General features: G+C 39.2%; 1 protein-coding gene across 1 annotated transcript in view; it reads left to right on the top strand.

Moving 5' to 3' along the window:
• Positions 1-18026, top strand: part of mad1l1 (mitotic arrest deficient 1 like 1) — a 47653-nt gene that overhangs the window by 2427 nt on the left and 27200 nt on the right. The window contains exons 4-15 of the mRNA XM_028018726.1: positions 595-774; positions 879-1003; positions 1099-1180; positions 1900-2030; positions 2337-2451; positions 2791-2852; positions 5436-5522; positions 6313-6457; positions 10693-10833; positions 11312-11368; positions 12286-12377; positions 12967-13057. Of these exons, the coding sequence (XP_027874527.1) occupies positions 595-774; positions 879-1003; positions 1099-1180; positions 1900-2030; positions 2337-2451; positions 2791-2852; positions 5436-5522; positions 6313-6457; positions 10693-10833; positions 11312-11368; positions 12286-12377; positions 12967-13057 (1308 nt within the window). The remainder of the gene's footprint in view (positions 1-594; positions 775-878; positions 1004-1098; positions 1181-1899; positions 2031-2336; positions 2452-2790; positions 2853-5435; positions 5523-6312; positions 6458-10692; positions 10834-11311; positions 11369-12285; positions 12378-12966; positions 13058-18026) is intronic.

Here is an 18026-nt window from a genome sequence, read left to right as displayed (position 1 = left end):
TACTTTTGCTATTTTTCTTCTATTTTCTATTTTATTGCTGTAACATACACTCACAGCGATACAGTTACTTAAAAAAAAAGGTTGGGCTGAAACGATTAATCAGATTAATTGTGTTGTGATTTTAAGATAAAAGCACCTTTTGTCTGTAAATATGTTTTAGCCAAAACTCCTCAAGTGGCCTAATTTTAGCTTCGACTGCTTCAGATTTACTAAATGAATGCTGTTCCATTTAGGCAATAAAATGTTTCGTTTCTTTTTAAAAAAAAAAGATGTTTGTATTTGCATCTTTTTAATGTATTTATGATGTTACATTAAAAAGGTTTAAGGTTAAATTAAAATCTGAATAGGCCTTTTTTTTAATCAGATGATTCATCTGAATAATTAATAGATTAATCAATAACCAAAATAAACTTTAGTTGCAGCTCAAAACAAAATATAAAACTTTTAAGTCCATATCGCTCTCCTCTACATCAAGCACAGCCATATTTGCTTCTACTTAAATAGTATTTGCTGCAAATTTTTGCTTTTGCCTGCCTACTCTGTCATCAGAAGAAGTACCTGTTTTTATTGATTTATTTAAAAAAAATATTGCAGCAAGAAGTTTACCGCAACCAGGACTTTTTGGGGCGAATAAAAGTATTAGAGGAGAGAGAGAAAGAAGCACGGAAGAACCTGTCAGAGCAGGTGGAGGCAAACGGTTCTCTTCGTAAGAACCTGGACGGCCTCAACAAGAAGCTGGACGAGCGAGACGCCAAACTGACGACAGTCGACCAGGTTACACACACACACACGCGCACGCACACCCCCACACACAGAGAATACATTTTAGATTTCTGGTCTCTCTTGATCTCCATCTTTGAATTGCTCGCTGTATCCAGACCGTCACGTCTCTGAGAGATGAAATCAGAGACCTTCGGCAAAAGATTCAAACCCAAGATGCAACAATTTCTTCCCAAACTCTGGAGAACCAAGAGCTGCAAGAACAGCTGGACTTGCAGCGCAGGTCCAGAGATCCTTCCAGTTTCATCATGGACATCCTGCTCCTCTACACTGAGGAAAACGTTAATCACACACAATTCTTCTTTTTTTACCCCCCAGAAAGTATTTAGAAGCTTCTCAGCTTTGCCAAAGCCTCCAAGCAGAACAGTCTTCTTGTTCAGAGCATGTCATCAAAATCAAGGTACATTGCACTGACACACACAGTTTATCCAACTTTTTACTTTTACATTACATGAGTTACAAACATTTATGCTAAAAAATAAAGAAAAAGAAAGTATCTGGCATGATTAATACGCACCAAGTCAATACTTTTTAGAAGCACCTTTGCAGCAAAAACCCAAAACGGAGCAGCTGTATTTATATTGAGATAAATAAGTCACAGACGAACACGATTACATTGATTCATTTACTACTACAGGGAACTTGTCAGACTGGTAATGAGAAATAAATAAAAATTATATTAAATTTAATAGAAAAACCATATATCATTAACCCACAATTTCACAATTAATTTGCTTTTTGTTGGCTTATTTACATAAAATCCTTGTGATATTAAGGGATATTTTCAGATTTTACATGTCCAACATGTCAAGGTTCAAGTGATGGAAATACTTTTGGAAGTTTTTACACTCATCCTAAAATGAGCATAACACTTTTGTAGGTTAAATTAAGTCAGCAAAAATAACGATGACATGGTGATTTTTATATCGCATAAAAGATGTAGACAGCGCGGCTTGTGAGTAGTTGCACATGGACAAGAAGAGAAAAAGAAACCCTAGTTTTAGTTTTTTCCCCTCAGTTTTCAGACTCGTTAAAATCAGTGTTTGTATTAATGCGCCCATGTTTTCAGTTCAGAATAGTTTAGCTCTGCTTTGACCGATTTTCTGCCTGAATTTTCAGGAGCTGGAGAGACGTATAGCTCTCCAGGAACAAGATGTCGCCATTGTGAAGAGTGTGAAGTCCGAGGTGGCAAGAGTTCCAGATTTGGAAAAAGAGCTGAAGCGTCTGAGGGAAGACAACGCCTTCCTGAGGTCCGTTTGCTTTCTTTTATTTGTGTTTATCCCACTGCTTTATTTGGAAGGAGACCCATACAGTTGAAGTTTCTTGCAGTTTTCTAAACTTTGACTATAGATTATGCTTGGACCCCCACATTCTTCAGACATACAGTGTCAAACCTGAAGTGATAACTCCTTTTATTAATAACATGTATTTGCTGTCATCTACAGTATGTTAGGCGAGAACTGTCTCCATGAACAATAAATGAACACATTTTGATGGCAGATCAAATATTTCATTCCTTCGATTGATGAGGAGGTTTGGGTTTTTCTTCTGAACAGGGACAGCAGGGAGAACTGCAGCCTGTTGAAGGAGGAGGTGGAGGGCCTGAGGAAGAAACTGGAGAGAATGGAGAAGAAAAAAGAAGAGCTGGTCAACATAGAGCTGGAGAAAGAGGTAAACTGTCTGTCTGCTGTCACAGTTACCTACAAAAAATGATGTGGATACTAGATTCAGACTAGCATAACTGAGAATCTAGACCAGGAGTTTCAAACTCCTAGCCACCGCTAAGATATCAAACGTATTTTAAATTTTTTCCAAAATAAAAAAAAAAAAATTATACTGCTCATTAGAATGTAAATGATTTGTTTTCTTCTGGTAAATGTATAATTTTAAACAGTTCCCAAACAAAAATCTCTTATGGTAGACTTTTAAAATTTTTTGCATACATAATGCACACATAAATGAATATTGTTGCCTTTGCTCTGACAGTAAATGATGTTTGGTCACTTTTAGAGGCTGGTTGAGAAGCTGCAGGCCTGGGAAAACATCGGACAGTCTACAGGACTCAACATAAGGTCAGTATGATTGTGTCAATGAGCATAAGAGCCCTCTTTAAAAAATATATATACTGCTCAAAAAAATAAAGGGAACACTTAAACAACACAATATAACTCCAAGTACATCAAACTTCTGTGAAATCAAACTGTCCACTTAGGAAGCAACACTGATTGACAATCAATTTCACCTGCTGTTGTGCAAATGGAACTTTGTACAGAACAAAGTATTCAATGAGAATATTTCTTTCATTCAGATCTAGGATGTGTTATTTGAGTGTTCCCTTTATTTTTTTGAGGAGTGTATTTATCATCAATGTGTTTCTAGTGAAATACAAAAAAAAAAAAAAAAGACCAGTAGGTGGAGCTTTAGTCTTTCTAAACGACTGCGCCTCAGCTCACTGAAACACCTGGCCAACTTGTTAGAACAGACGGAGGCTTCCACGTGAGCAGCGAAGCAGTTCTGACGTGTTGCATGCACTGAAGACCTGCGCGTCGCATGCATGCATGCACATGTTAATGCACATAAACCCATTTACTGTAGAATCATCTCTGGAGTAGGTGGAACACATCCACACCACACAGTTTGATTTACACCGTTTGTCGATGGAGAACCAGGTGCTGCACATTATTTTTGGTCAAAATAATAAAAAGAGAAAAGCTGGAAGGTGCCAGCACATGATGAAGCACAAAACAAAGTGAGCGCTTTCTACCCGGAGCACCGGTCGAATTGGAAACCTGGTGTTTGATTTGCTCTAGCAGAGGGCATCTGCTCTCCCATGTGTTTTCAGCAGCTGGCTTTGCCCCGGCCAGGCCAGCCTCAGCGCTGGGCCTGACATGAGGGAGGTTTGATCTGATGAGACTGCACACCAAGTTGGTCGGCACAATTTGCATTGTCATGTTTAGTCCAGAGCCCGGGGTTTCCAAACTTTTCCATATGCGCTGTATATGTAAATAAATCTAAATTTATAGAATATTTTTTGTTCAATATTTAATCATTTTTTGCATTTATTTGAGATAAATACTGCCTCATAGTGTTGGATTTTATATTGCCACTCCGAGTTTTGTGGTGGAAAATTTTATCATTACCAGATAATAATATTTTCATCATAATCCCCTGTTTTGATTATAAATTGTTTAATATATATTTTCTATTGATCGCATCATATTTTAATGTATTCCCACCGTTCTTATAGGTTTTTTTTGCAGTAGTGTTCTCCATAGCGACAGTTCTGGACTGTTCCTTTGGTCTCTTTCTTGTTTGAAACTTTTCCATTTCGTTCTTGCTAAGCTAGCTTGATGAATTTGACTGGCAGCCAATCAGAAAATGAGAAATAACACTTAAATCAATTATTTTAACATGTATTAAATAAAATGATTGGAAAACGGAAAACAAAAAATTCAGAAGTTTTCCTGAAAAACACTGCTCTAGAATGCAACCAGTTTGATAAAGTTTGTAAAGGTACACCCCCCTAATTGGCCTTGGTGTACATTTGTCTACACCTCTATGCTTCAGTCAGAGGTAAGTAGGCTATGCTAGGCTAGGCTAGTCACATGAACATAGTAGATGCAGTAGAGGAGAGAAAACAAAGAAAAGTTGAGGTCTGAGCTGTCGAAACAAATCATTACCAATTCTCTGACATGAAGCCATCAATCTCCCATGTTATGTGAAACTGTGGCTAAAAAGCGGTTTTAGAATGCGAGCCACATGCGATGGATTCCGAGCCAGAGCCACTGATATTAAAAGGGGGAAGTGTATGGACACGTTGTGATGTAAACAATAACATTTGAGACAGAGACCGACCGTGTCCTTCTGGAATAATTCAAACGTATGTCATGTTTACTCAGTCGGTAACATTTCCCCATGACGTTTGTTATGTGCCAGTTCGACTCTTAAGAAGCTTACCGTAAGTTGTCTGTTCTGTAAAAAAAACGTCTTCCACTGTAAAGAGAGAAGTGCTGAACAAGATGGCTGTTAATGTTAATTTGATATTTGGAAATGTGGCCAACATGGACTGAACGGCTTCGTTCACTTCCTCTGCTGCTGTTGCTAAAACTTCAGGCAGACTACAAATCTAAGACAGTGCAGAAAATCAACGTCATCGTTCACAACTTCTCCTTCTCTTCCTGATTGGCCCGGTTAAAATTCATTCTGGTGAAATGTCATTCTTTTTTTTTTTTTTACCCCTCCAGAGGGTCTTTTGTGGGCTCTAGTGTCCCTTATATGACAGTAGACTGACAGGAAACGGGGGAAGACATGTGGGAAATGTCGTCGGGTCCGGGAGTCGAACCCGCGACGGCCGCGTCGAGGACTCAAGGCCTCCAAATACGGGTCGCGCTAACCACTACGCCACCACGGCACGCCCGAAATGTCATTCTTACGTGTCACCATATATCACTGAATGACTTTGTTTTCTATAATAATTTGAATTTAACTCGGTTTATTACCGAGCCACCCAGTGGCTAACAGAATGGAGTGACGTCTCTTTGTTTTCACACTCTCTCTGCTCTGGCTCTCATATAGTTTTTTCTTTTTCTTTTTCTTTTTTTGTGATCTCTCTGCATATGCGTGCGCTCACTACCCAGTGCTTTGTGTGTCTGCAGGAAACCGGAGGATCTGTCCAGGGAGGTGATTCAGATCCAGCACAGAGAAATTGCTCTGAAAGAGCAGAACTACACACTCAGCAGCCGGTAACACACACTGTCTGACTAAACACACAAAATCCTCCACTATCTCTGTTGTTTCAGACTTATTTCTCTCATTCTGTTTGCATTGCATCTCTCTCTCCTCTTTTCTCTCTTCTCTCTCTCTCTCTATGCATCTATTAAGAGTCTATCTCTGTGAAGTCTTTAATTGTCACAAAGTTAATTAAAGTGGTCCTGACTCTGATAGCACTCTTGACGGCAGGCGTGGGTGTGCATGTCTGTGTGTGTGTCTGTGTGTGAGGTTATGAGTGTTAACATTCTCTCTGCTCTGAGAAAGGGAATTTACTAATTAAACTCGTCCTGTTTAGACTGAGGTGATGTCTGCAGGGACTGCATGCGTGCTGGCGGTTATTAATGTTGCGCTCGTGTCCAGATTTTGTTGGTTAACAAGCATTTCTCCTGTGCTGAGCGTTTTCGGCTCATTACGACACATTAGACACAGCAAAACCTCAGGATGATGAATGGGCGAGAGTCTGCAAAGGGACTTCTGCAGCATAATTATTAGCTTTCGTTGTAATTATTGTCCTATTGATCAGACTTGACACAAATCTCTGCCTCAAATGATTTCTAGACGCTCATCAGTCAGCCACACAGGCAGACAGGTGGGTAGGTAGGTTGTCTTTGAGGAAATATTATTAGAAATTGGCTTTAAATTGCTCTTCCCAAATTGTCTGAACGTTCAGCCCTAATCAATCTGCTTTCTCCTTTTTCCCTTCCCTCCACTTTTGCACACAAAAATCTCTCGTCCTGCTATTCATTTCTGTCGGGCCGTCAGAGTCAGGAGCTTGGAGCATTCCCAGTGTGAGGTCGGGGCAAAGCTGACCCAGCAGTGCGGCAGAACCGTGGAAGAGCAGAAGAAGAGAGAGGCTCAGGACGCGCTCATTCGACGACTACAGAAACGACTACTTTTGTTAACCAAGGTACCTGCCAATCAATAAAAAAAAAACAACACACACACACACCCACCCACACATACACACACCCACTCCAAGTATGCATCTATACTAAAATCAGCAAGTTGCTTCAAAAACTGGCCGCAGGAGGGATTTGAATCTCAAGGCCTGCACAGAATTCTCCATTCTCCCATCAATCCTTGCTTTTCCAAACTCTCCGCTGGATATCATGTGACTCCTCTGGCTTGTATCCCGTGCTTTTTCCCACTGCAGTATTTGACTAGACCGCCGTGTGATATCGATTTCTCAGCATGCGTTATTCCCCAGGTCATCTACAATCTCTTAGCACACTAATCACACACAGTTGAAAGCAGATATTTACATACGCTGGATAAGACGACACGCACGCATTTCTTTTCTCAGCATCTGAAGTTAGAGGAGACCAAAGTATATTTATGCTATTTAATTAAGTATATTTATGGATCTAAATATACTGAATTTATTTATTTATTTTCAGTGCCTTCAAGAGTTGCTTTCTTTTTTTCTTTTTTTAAATTTTTGTTATGCTTTCTTGCACAATGACAATAAAGGAATAAAAAAACTTAAATACAAATTCCAGAAAACTTAACAAGAACATGTTTTTTTTAGATTTTCTTATAACCTTCCTCAAATTCAAAAGTTTACATACATTTCTCGCATTTGCCAATACCAATGATAACTATCTTTTTAAAAGGTATACTTGGAAACCTTTAAGGTTTCCTTCCACCGTTGTTTAAAACTACATCATGTAATAGAGACTGTGATATTACAGAACATGTTTGCAGGGATACTGGACTAAATAATGGTCTGTGCTATTATTTACTCCAGGCACCGTGATCATTCACAAAAAAGCAGAATAAAACGGGGAGGATCAAGCATAAACCGGATGAGACGATAATGACATCATGACGAGGTTCTAAATATGCTCTTTGTCTAGAAAAGCAAAACTGGCTTCATATTAATTAAGACAACACATTTTAAAGGGGCAGAATTATGTGTTTTTCAGCTACATATTGGCATTTTACAGCAGAATCAAGTAATTATTTTAACTTGTTGTAAAAGTGCTATATATATCAAATATGACTTAAAATAAATCTGACTTTGTAATTTAAACACCTTGAAATTGGGCCTCTGTCTCTTTAAAAGCTCCTACGCTTTCTGAAACTCCCCCTTCAGCAAGTCATCACGGCATCTCTCCTCTAAAAACCCAGTGGCTCACTGAGCAGTAGTTTCTATAATGAGCTCAGCAGGTATATAGTTCCACCAGGTGTTTGCTAATTGGCGATGACTAGTCTGAAGGAGCTGACTATGGAATTGTGTGTGAGGACCTCTAAGAAGAAGCTGCACCCTGAAGGCAGAGCTAGGTCCAACCATGTGCTTTGCACAGCTGATTGGTTGCCATGGAGTTTAAAGCATTTCTCAAACATTCATGAAAGAATCACAGCAACAATAAACCATGTTTTTGGAGAGGAAATAACATTATTACATTATGGAAGGCTCAAGACTGTTTATTTTACTTAACGCTGCCCCTTTAATTACAGGAAATGTGTTGATCTTTATGATGGAACGTGGCAACATGAACGTAATCGTCCGTCTGTTTTCTGGAAGGTTCATCGCTCGTCCTCTGTGTCACGCGCATAAAGCTTTTTAATAGTTTGCCCACTAGTCCAGCATTTCTTTTCAGTTTCAAATAACTGATTTTTATCTTTATTTTTTTAATCTTTGCCTTAAGGCTTCACCCACTAAATACCTGCACTTACCATCACCTTCGGTATGTAACTCTGTGGGACGACTGACTGACCTATTAGGGGTACAGAAATCTTTAGCCACCAGATGAGGTTGACAGAAAAGCAATTTGGCAACAATAGATGGTGAAAACAGCAATAGGTTTTATCACTCTGTTCTCCTTCGCCATGTTCGTTTTTAAATTAAATTTTTCATTTTATCACAGAAAAGTGATGAATTGTATTTTCCTGCAGGTTAATAGACAAACAGCTGGAAGCCCTCCTGGTTGGTATGTGGAGCAAACGCTGACCTCCAAACGTATTTGTTCTGTCTGGTTTTCACTTGTGTTCCTAGTGATGTTTAGTTTTCTATTCCCTCTTGCACATTACCTTGAGCGTCTGCATTGTGCTAGCGCGTTTCAAATGCATAACATTCATTTACATTGTTTAGCAATCTGTGGGGGATTTGTCTGTTTACTTGAGATCTAAAATAACATTTTTCAGTAGGTTGTTGTGCTGTATTTAATTGGAGTTTGTCTGCTGCTATCGTGCGACGTTTGCATCCAGAAAGTAAAAAACTAAAAATTTGCTTGAAACCTTTTTGCAAAACTACATGAAAATCAGGGTTTGAATTTCAGAGCAGAGCGACTGAAGAGCATATCAAAAACAACTTCAAAGAACTTGACATCCCAGCTGTATCTGACACCATGACATTAACTCCTGTCTCTTTAAGAACCTGCTACCCTTTCCGACAATCTCAATTCAGCACTTCATCACAACAATGCTCCTCCATGATGCCATTTACAAGCGTTCTTAGGAGCGTTGGACTGAGAAGTAGTTTGTGTGAAAAGGTCAGCAGTTGCATATTTCCACCAGTTGTTTGCTAATGGCTGCTGCCGCTAGTCGCATTGCATGCGCTCTCCTTACAGACGATCTCACTCAGAGAGCGATGACTCTTCCTGGCTTCTCTCTTCATCCTCAAAGCTCTCTCATCTCCTCTGTCCCATCCATAAACTCTCGTGTTGCGTAGTGCTCACGGCTGCACTTCGCCGCTGCCCGTGTCTGCGTTACAGAGATAACTCAGCTGGAAGTCCTCTGTCTGTTCAGCGTCTCTCACATTGGTTGTGTGAGACTATTTCACATTCTCATATATCCGCTGGTCAGGATCCTCCAGGGGAGTCTCAGAGCTCACTCCACCACAGGGATTTTACCCTCTATGGCTCTGCATAGAGGAATGGCTGTGGAGGACATTTGCGCGGCAGCTGCTCCTGGTCATCTCCGTGCTCATCTATATGTTTTTCTCTGCATTTCCACTTTGTCCATGACGTCTGACAGAAGGATTAATAAGTAATATTGGCTACTTTCAGCATTCAGACATATTATGCTGGGAAAAAACTTGTTTTTCGCTGTCATTCGATGCTCCTCATGTGTCGAGATGCGCTGCTGTGAACTCGCTTACCCTCAATGGGAGAGATGCTTTCAGGTCAAGATAGATAGATTCATTAGTCTACATTATGTAATATTAATGTGTTAAAGTTTTATCGCTTGCGTTAACTTAACGTTGAAGTCTTTTCAGCTGAATAATTAGTCCCACATTGAAGCAAGCCAGTCATTGTTTTAGACAAATTCTTCAAAGTTGAGAACTAACCCAACTGCAGTTGCTCTGCTAGGCGTCAGTGTCGAGTAAGTAAGAACAGCAAAAGAAGAATTTACAGAAAGCACGTTCATCAAACACAGACAATACTGACATAGTTAAAGCGTGTTTTTGTACTTCCATTTGGGTTTCTCCTGCTTGTAGAAGCAGTCAAAGTGTTAAAAAAACAAAACACCATCCAGCCATTTTCTGGCAATAAGGTAATGTATTTTGGTGTCTGTAAAACCTCCCGGTTGTAACCTCAGAATCGGCGAGCGCTGCCCCTCACCTAGCAACCCAATGGGAACTGGTCAGTTGGTTGTATGTGTTGTAGAATGGCTGCTGGAAAAGACAGGTGTTTGTAGGGTTTCCCTGAGAAAATTTATTAAGCTTAATGGAGGGGACCCTAGAGCAGCCATTCAGCAATCCACCATGTTTTCTGAGTTAAAGAACTTTTTTTAAGTTGAAAGAAAATTAGAAAATGTGACTTGGTAATTGGAAGACACTTTAACAACATTTAAACACCAACTATAAAGTCTTAAAAATTCATTGAAGTTGTTAGCATGTAGACCGGTAAAGACAGGAAGTGGTTGCTGAGCTCCAGTAAATAAAGAAAGAGACTTGACCTCAGTGTCCGATTCTGACCACATGTTGCCATGGTGGTTTTAACCGTTTCACCAAAGAAACTCTTTAGCCTGCCTTTGCTATTACTGTCACTGGTGTGTAAGAAACCCCTTTAATAAATGATGTTTAGCCTGGTGGGGACACAAGTAAAGCCTGGTGGCCCGCCAGGCTTATCGTACACCGAGGGAATTCTCTGTCTTTAAACTTGCTGCTGCATGACTGCTTGAATGTTTGTGTTCCAGGAACGTGATGGCATGCGTGCTATACTGGAGTCTTACGACGGTGAGCTGGCGTCAAACGAGTATTCTCCTCAACTCAGTAAACGAGTCAAAGAGGCAGAAGACGTTCTGCAGAAGACACAAAACCACAATGCAGAGATGGAGGTGTGTGACGACTGTCTTTAACTTATTTATTCTTCTTTTTTTCTTTGCATATTTCTTATGCTTGATATTCTTTGACAGTTTTAAGATTTTAAGGTTTGCGTTGAGTGACCCAAGCAAGCACTCAGGCTTTTATTTTTGGTGTCTACATTGGTGCAGTATTCGCCTTCACAGAGAGATTATATAAATGCCGATACAGGCTTCCGAAAAGCCATTTTTAGTGGCTTTTCAAAACCGCGTTATAATAATTTATGATGCCTTGCTAGGCGCAGGCTTCACATCCAGTTCAATAAGTCATCTATAAATCTGTCTTTGCTAAACTTTTAAGGGTTAAATGACCTATTTAAAGTAAATAAATGATGCCTAGACTGGCATTGGGTAAATGGAGTGCTAATAATACCCCGAGGGAAACCTTGCGTTAAAATAGGTACATTTTCACTTTTTTGTTAGAAACACTTGCTTCTCTTTTTTTCCAATTCAGGCTCAGCTCAGTAAGGCCCAAGAGGAGACAGGGACGCTCAAACTGCAGCTGCAAAAGGTAAGTATGCACTAGACTTCACAGTTTACCCGATAGCCCTTTTACATGCCTACCCAGCTGCTCTGCCATGGTAGAACAATTCTGTTAACAAAATGAAATCTGGAGATGTAGGTATTCTTAATTTAATTATTGGTTTTTCTGGTTGGGCGGCCCAAAAAAATCAGCGAAGAACAACTCTAAAGCACTCCTAATTTTAATTTTTCTTGCTCTCTGTGTATGCTATGCTATGCACAGGTCTGTTACCATGGCAATTGACTGACAACAGCTCCACCAGTGTATCAAGATGCAACACCAAAAAACATACAAATATTTCTCACAAAGAACAGAACATTCAGTCTGTTAAAGAATCATGTTTCTTTATGTTTATTTTGTGAGTATTATTAAGTAATCGTCCGAACACAGCGGTGGTTAATTAGCTAATCTAAACTCCCGTTGTACTGATGATCTGTCAGAGTCGTGTTTGTGGGTCATATTTTTCTTTTTTTTTAACTGAACCGAAACACACCGAATTCCGCAGCACATCTTCATCTAATATCGTCAAAGTCAAGCTAGCATAAATGACATACTTCCCTGACCCTTTTATTTTCTTGTAAATAAAACTTTTCTTGACCTGTGAAATGTGACACCTTTGTACCTTATTTAGTTGTATGTTCACAATTAATAGCAAAGCATCTCGTTCCTTTTTCTTTTATTTATCAGACGTGCATTTAAGATTTAGTGCATTATGTTGATAATTATTTCACAGCTAAAACCAATGATAGTCTTCGTCTGTGAGCAGCTTTGTTCCCCCCAGCTCTGGGAGGTCACACTCGTGACGTCACTTTGTCTGCAGGCTGAAGGTTTTTGCCGGGCATACGGCCCATTTGTGTAATGTTGGTGCACTAAGATCATTTTATTTTTTCTCTTGTCTGTTCTAGCTGGAGCTTGAGTTGGAGATTGTAAAGACGCAAGTGGCTTCTTCAGTTGACTGCAGCTCTTCACTGAACAAAGAAGAGGTCAACATACTAAGGTATTAAATTTATACAACTAGTTGTAATTACTCAGGATCTCTGCAGGATTTCAAAACGGGTGTTCACTTTAATTATCTAAGTTTTAGACCTGGCTCAATCAACTTGATAAAACACAGTGAGCCAACACCACGGTTATCCTTGTTTTGCACCATTTTTCACAACACATTTTTCATTCCAATCAACTTTCTGTTAACATTCTTGGCTATAGCTGTCTAAATAGCCACCTTCGTCAGCAATAAGCTGTGATTTATTTCTGAGGTTTGAGTTGCTATAAGGAGTAATCATAATATTAACATTAAACATTCTGTCTCCAGAAACTTCAGGTATGTTTTTGATGAGGGAATAAAATAAGATGATGTAAAGCACAAAAATTTAGATTTTTACATAATACTTCACCTTTTAAATATATATTGTTTCTTTTTTTAAATTTTTTTTACTGAAATCTTCAGAAATCCCGATTAATATAAAATCTGACATTCTAAGTCATATAAAAACCATGGTTGCTCTGGTGATGATTTATTAACAGACCCTGTCCTCACACACATTTTCTGTAATGGTAACTATTTTGGTTGTAATTGCAATTTTCAGGCAAAAAATTGAAGAGTTGGAGAAAGATCGACAGCGTTTAGAAGAGCAGAATAACATTCTGGAGATGAGACTGGAGAGACATAACCTGCAGGTAGGCAGCAAACGTCCCTCCAACTGGCTTTTGTAATGGATTTAGTCGTCTGGCACAAAGGAACAAATTTAATAACCCCAGGGGTAGCGGCCTGTCCTGTAAGCCGCTGTGGATTGATGCACGAAAATATATTTCATATCTGACAGTTTTTCCAAGCACAATTGGACCCAGGTGTCATTCCAACAGCGTCCAGTTAAGTAGCTGCAGAGCCGAAGGTGGATTAAAACCCATTCTTTTATTGGATGAAAGGATTACAGTGGACACAGATTTGGACAGGGGTGAATACATTTAGCTGTTTAGTTATGAAAGGGGGAGTATTATGTGTCTTCCAGGCTCATAGTGCCAATTTATAGCACAATCAAGCAACTATGTTGGCTTCAGTTAAAAATACTATATATATATAGCATAAAAATGCTATATATCAAATATTACCTATAAGGTTTCCCCCAAAAACTTGTTAATCCCGGTTGTTGGGTGCTTGGGCAGACATTCATCCAGCGGCCCGTTGTGTTTTTCAGTTAAAAAATGTTTAAAGTTGACAGAAAATTTAAAAATATCACTTGATAATTATGTGTTATTGGAAAATTGACAGCTGAACACCAACAATAAAGGCTTAAAAAATGCAACCATTTTAAAAATGCTTGCCAAGCTTATAAAACACTGGGGGAAACCCTGGCTTAAAATTAATTTTACTTCCTACTTTAACGCCTTGAAATATAGCCTCTGTCTCTTTAAAAGCTCCTCCTTTTTCTGTGACTTCGTCTTCAGAAAGTCATCACAACAGTGATCCTCTACTAACCCTTTAGCAAAGGTTTTACCAGCGTTGCACTGAGAAGTAGCTCCTATAATGAACTCAGTGGATCTGCAGTTCCACCAGGTGTTTGCTAATTGCTGCTGGCTAGTCTGAAGGAGCTGAGTGGGGAAGTTGCGGGGTGTGGGCGTTCAATGAAGCGGAAACTTTGCAGCTGCAGCTCTGAGGAAGACTTGCGTCTTGAAGACGGAAGTAGGTCCATCTAGGTGTTTTGATGAGAATGGTTGCCAGAGGAGATTGAAGGATTTCTCAAAATTACGTGAAAGAATCAAGGCAACACATGTATGTTTTTGATGAGAGAATAACTTTAGAATATGAGGTACGAGTCGATTTTACAGAATACTGCCCTAAAATGTGATAAAATTATATTATTGCTGACAGGTAGTGGGATCAACACTGCTGACACAAATGCACACATTTAATTGAACTATTTTAATCTAACAAAATTATTTAATAACCTTTTGTCTTTGCCTGTGGCTGTTTTTATTTTGGGGATCCTTCCCTCGCCTCCCTGCCTCCACATATTGCTTATGTATGAAAGTTCATGTTTTATCTGAGGTTCTGTAACTCCCTCTGACTTAAACTGCACCAAACTAAGCCTGCCAAGGCACTTTAATGAAATCTGTGTGGCCGAGCGTTTTAGCTCCATTTAGCCTTGGAATAAATTAAATCCACATCTCTCCAAGCATGATCGCTACCTTTAAGGCAGCGGCCGACTGACCGAAGGGGTGAATTTCTGCATGTTTCGAGGTTACTCAGTCAATGGATTGGGTCAATTCATAGGAATTAATTTTTTTGACTCCCCCAGTGAGAGAGAGTTGCTCATCAGTCTGCGTGGAGAGATGACTGACTGGCTGGTGAGGCGTTGGAGGGTGGAAATCAATGACTGAATGGGCATGAGTGAGTGGCATTCAGAAGTGAATGCCTCAAAAACCTCACAATGAGAACTTTCGTTACACCAACTGTCACAGATTGCTCTAGTCTAACCCTAAATTGACTCCGTCTTTATATCATTATCAGTCTCTCCATCTCTCTTTGTCATGAAATATGTTATACAATTGCTTTTATTCATTAAAATTGCTCAGGGAGTTTAGTAATTTGTCAAGGTTCAAAGGCATAAAACATTTCAGCATTAGCAAAAACCCACTTAAGCCATTAAATGTTCAGCAAAGAATGAATATTTAAGGCAGCACAATGCCTAGTAAATACCTTGGTATTGTAATTGTCAAGCACTCTAGCTGAGAGGTTTTGTATTATTGATCATAAAAGGATACCTGATGGCAATTGGAACCAAATTTAGTCATATTTTATCTTAGCAAACTTAAAATCTATCTCAACATGACCATAAAACAAGACAGGGGATGGACTCTAAACAACACACAATGCAGACATTAAACCAAGACTTGTCAAGAGATTCAAACTGTAATTCTATTTGAAATATACATAAACAGGCGTTAAACTGGTTGCATCAATGTGCAAATTCTGAAACTGTTGTTTAGTTAAACATTCTTGTGATTCCGTACCAGAATTTATTGGTGGTAGGAGCGCAGGGGAAGTGAATTTTTTTTTTTTATCGCAAAAAGTGTGTTTTTGTTTTTTAAAAAGTGCTAAATGTTGCAAAAATTCAGAGGTGCACGAACGACTCAGTGCAGCTCTTTGGACGGCAAGGACACGTCTTGTTTCGTGGACAGACAGGTTGGGCTTGCTCACTTTGGATGGACAGGTTTGTGGTAATCGTGGAGCTGGATTTGAAGGAGCTGAGCTCCCCCACTCAGCTCCTTCAGACTAGCCAGCATCAATTAGCAAACACCTGGTGAAACTGAGCATCTGCTGAGCTCATTATAGGAGCTACTTCTGAGTGAAACGCTAGTAAACACTTTGTTAAAGGGTTAATAGAGGAGCCATGTTATAAAGGCAGAGTTTCAGAAAAAGAAAGAGTTTCTTAAAGAGACAGAGGCTGTATTTCAAAGCATTAAATGACAAAGTCAAATTTTTTAAAGTCAAATTTGATTATGTAGCATTTTTATAACAACTGAAGTTAACATAGTTACTTGACTATGTAACTATGTTAACTACATAAATAGCATAATAATGACTGTGCTATAAAATGCCCCTATAAAATCATCATATAATGAGGCACAAACATAAGTACAGTGAACCCTAGTTTTTCGCGGGGGTTACGTTCCAAAAAGAACCCGCGATAGGCGAAATCCGCGAAGTAGGAACCTTTTTTTTTTTTTTACTATTGTTATACAATGAAATACTCCATAATACATTGAAACCAAAGAACAAAACCGTTTTACAGGCCCAAACATTTGTTTAACAAATAAAAAGTACTGTATAAACATTATTATTATTATTATTTTTTTACAAATAACTACTGTACTGTAAAATAATAATTTTAATATGAACTGAAAGCGGATTCCCGTGCCCGAATTGCGGAGATCAGCGCCGCCCCACCGTGACCCGAGTTATTGGATTAGAACGGGAGAAAATAAAAAATGATTATGAAAGAAAAAAAAAAGTACAGTAGGACAAATAGTGACACACGTGTATTTCACTGATCTTCTGACTGAGCCGCTGCAGCCTGACTCCGCTCTGTAGCGGTTTTTTCTTCTACAGCCCACGGTGCAGGTGTGTTTTTTTGAGAGAAGAACATAGTTATCAGTAGTTCTTGCTGCTCTTTTTTCTTCTGGGCAAAAATATTCTTATAAACCGACATGCCACCATCGATTATGTTAAATATGGCAAGCTGTTTTACGTACGTGTACATATTAAACCGCAACGTTGTTGACACACAGGTAGAGAAGAAGCGGAGAGATAGTTTAGCCAATCAGAATGCAGAACACAATGCACGATGCAAATCCGTGAAGCAGCGAGACCGTGAAAGGTGAACCGCGATATAGCGAGGGTTCACTGTACTGGAACTATTTGAAGAGGCTTAAGTTAGATTGTGGTGGGTTTTTTTTGTTAAGTTTCTAAATTTGCCTCTGCTGTGGATGCGGTTCTCAGAGCTGCATAACATTACTTTTATAACGTCTTAAGAACACCATCAAATGTTTGAGTCTACTTTTACAAATACAAAAAGAGAATGAGTCAATGGAAAGCTGCTTGCTATTGCTTTTTAAATAAATTAAAAAAGACTTTGCTGGAGCCTCGCTTGCCACTCTGAATGTAATATGATCTGCCACTTTCCCATGCGTGGCCTCTGGGGGAACCCTTAAATGGATTATTGGAGGTGATAACTGTGGCTTGGAAATGACAAATACCAATCACGGTCAAAGTTCTTAAGTAGCCTCCTGCAAACTCTGCCAAAAGATTGCACAACTTTTTCACTGTGGGAGATTTTGAGCTTTCATGCCACATAAAAGATAAGGCAGTGCAGGAAATCTTTGATTAGGATTAGTTTTTGTCGACTGGCCAGCATATTCTCCGATAAAACTTCTAGGTGGTAGGAGGAAGCCACCAAGCCCTGCGCTCTCTCATTGACAAACATTCTGAAGATGTCTGAAAAGCTTCTTTTTCGAAGGACCAACATTGATTGTCGTAGATGTTTGTGTGAAACACACAAAAAGAGTTTTCTTTCCTTAGGAATATGTGGAGAGAAAATTAGTCTACGTCAGCTCAGCAGACTAATCGGAAAATGTTTTTGTGCTAGTTTTGTGTTATGGTACTTGAACATGACAGAAGCCCATGTTTCTCCATTTAAATGCATCCTGACACATTTTGTACTGGCTATTTAGGAAATCAGGTGACCCAGTTGATAAAAGCAGACTGATTTAAAAAAAAGAGCGAGAAAGAGAGAAAAAGAAAAAAAAAGAAAAGATCAAGTAGTAGTAGATTGCCTTTCCATTCTACTTTGTCCATTCTCCCCAGGGTTCTTAAAACAAGCTCTGTAAAGTTGGTCACATTTAGAGCCAGCCCAAGGCAAAAGCAAACTAAGCAGCTGCTTAGTTTGCTAAGGTCTTCGGCGCTTAATTGCTTAAATTTTAGCCACCCAGTGGTCATATTTAGAAAATTGTCCACTACTTATTTATGATGTGTGGTTTTTCTTCACTCAACTTTGAGATTTGATCAAATGTGAGGCAACATACAACACACTTCATAATCATATTCAGGCTGTGGCCTGAGGGTGTTGTCTGGAACATCTGTACCAAG

Source organism: Xiphophorus couchianus, chromosome 5 (genome assembly GCF_001444195.1).
Source record: "Xiphophorus couchianus chromosome 5, X_couchianus-1.0, whole genome shotgun sequence".
In the NCBI taxonomy this organism is placed as follows: Eukaryota; Metazoa; Chordata; class Actinopteri; order Cyprinodontiformes; family Poeciliidae; genus Xiphophorus; species Xiphophorus couchianus.
The sequence above is the reverse complement of the archived record's forward strand: the minus strand, read 5'-3'. Positions and strand labels throughout refer to the sequence as shown.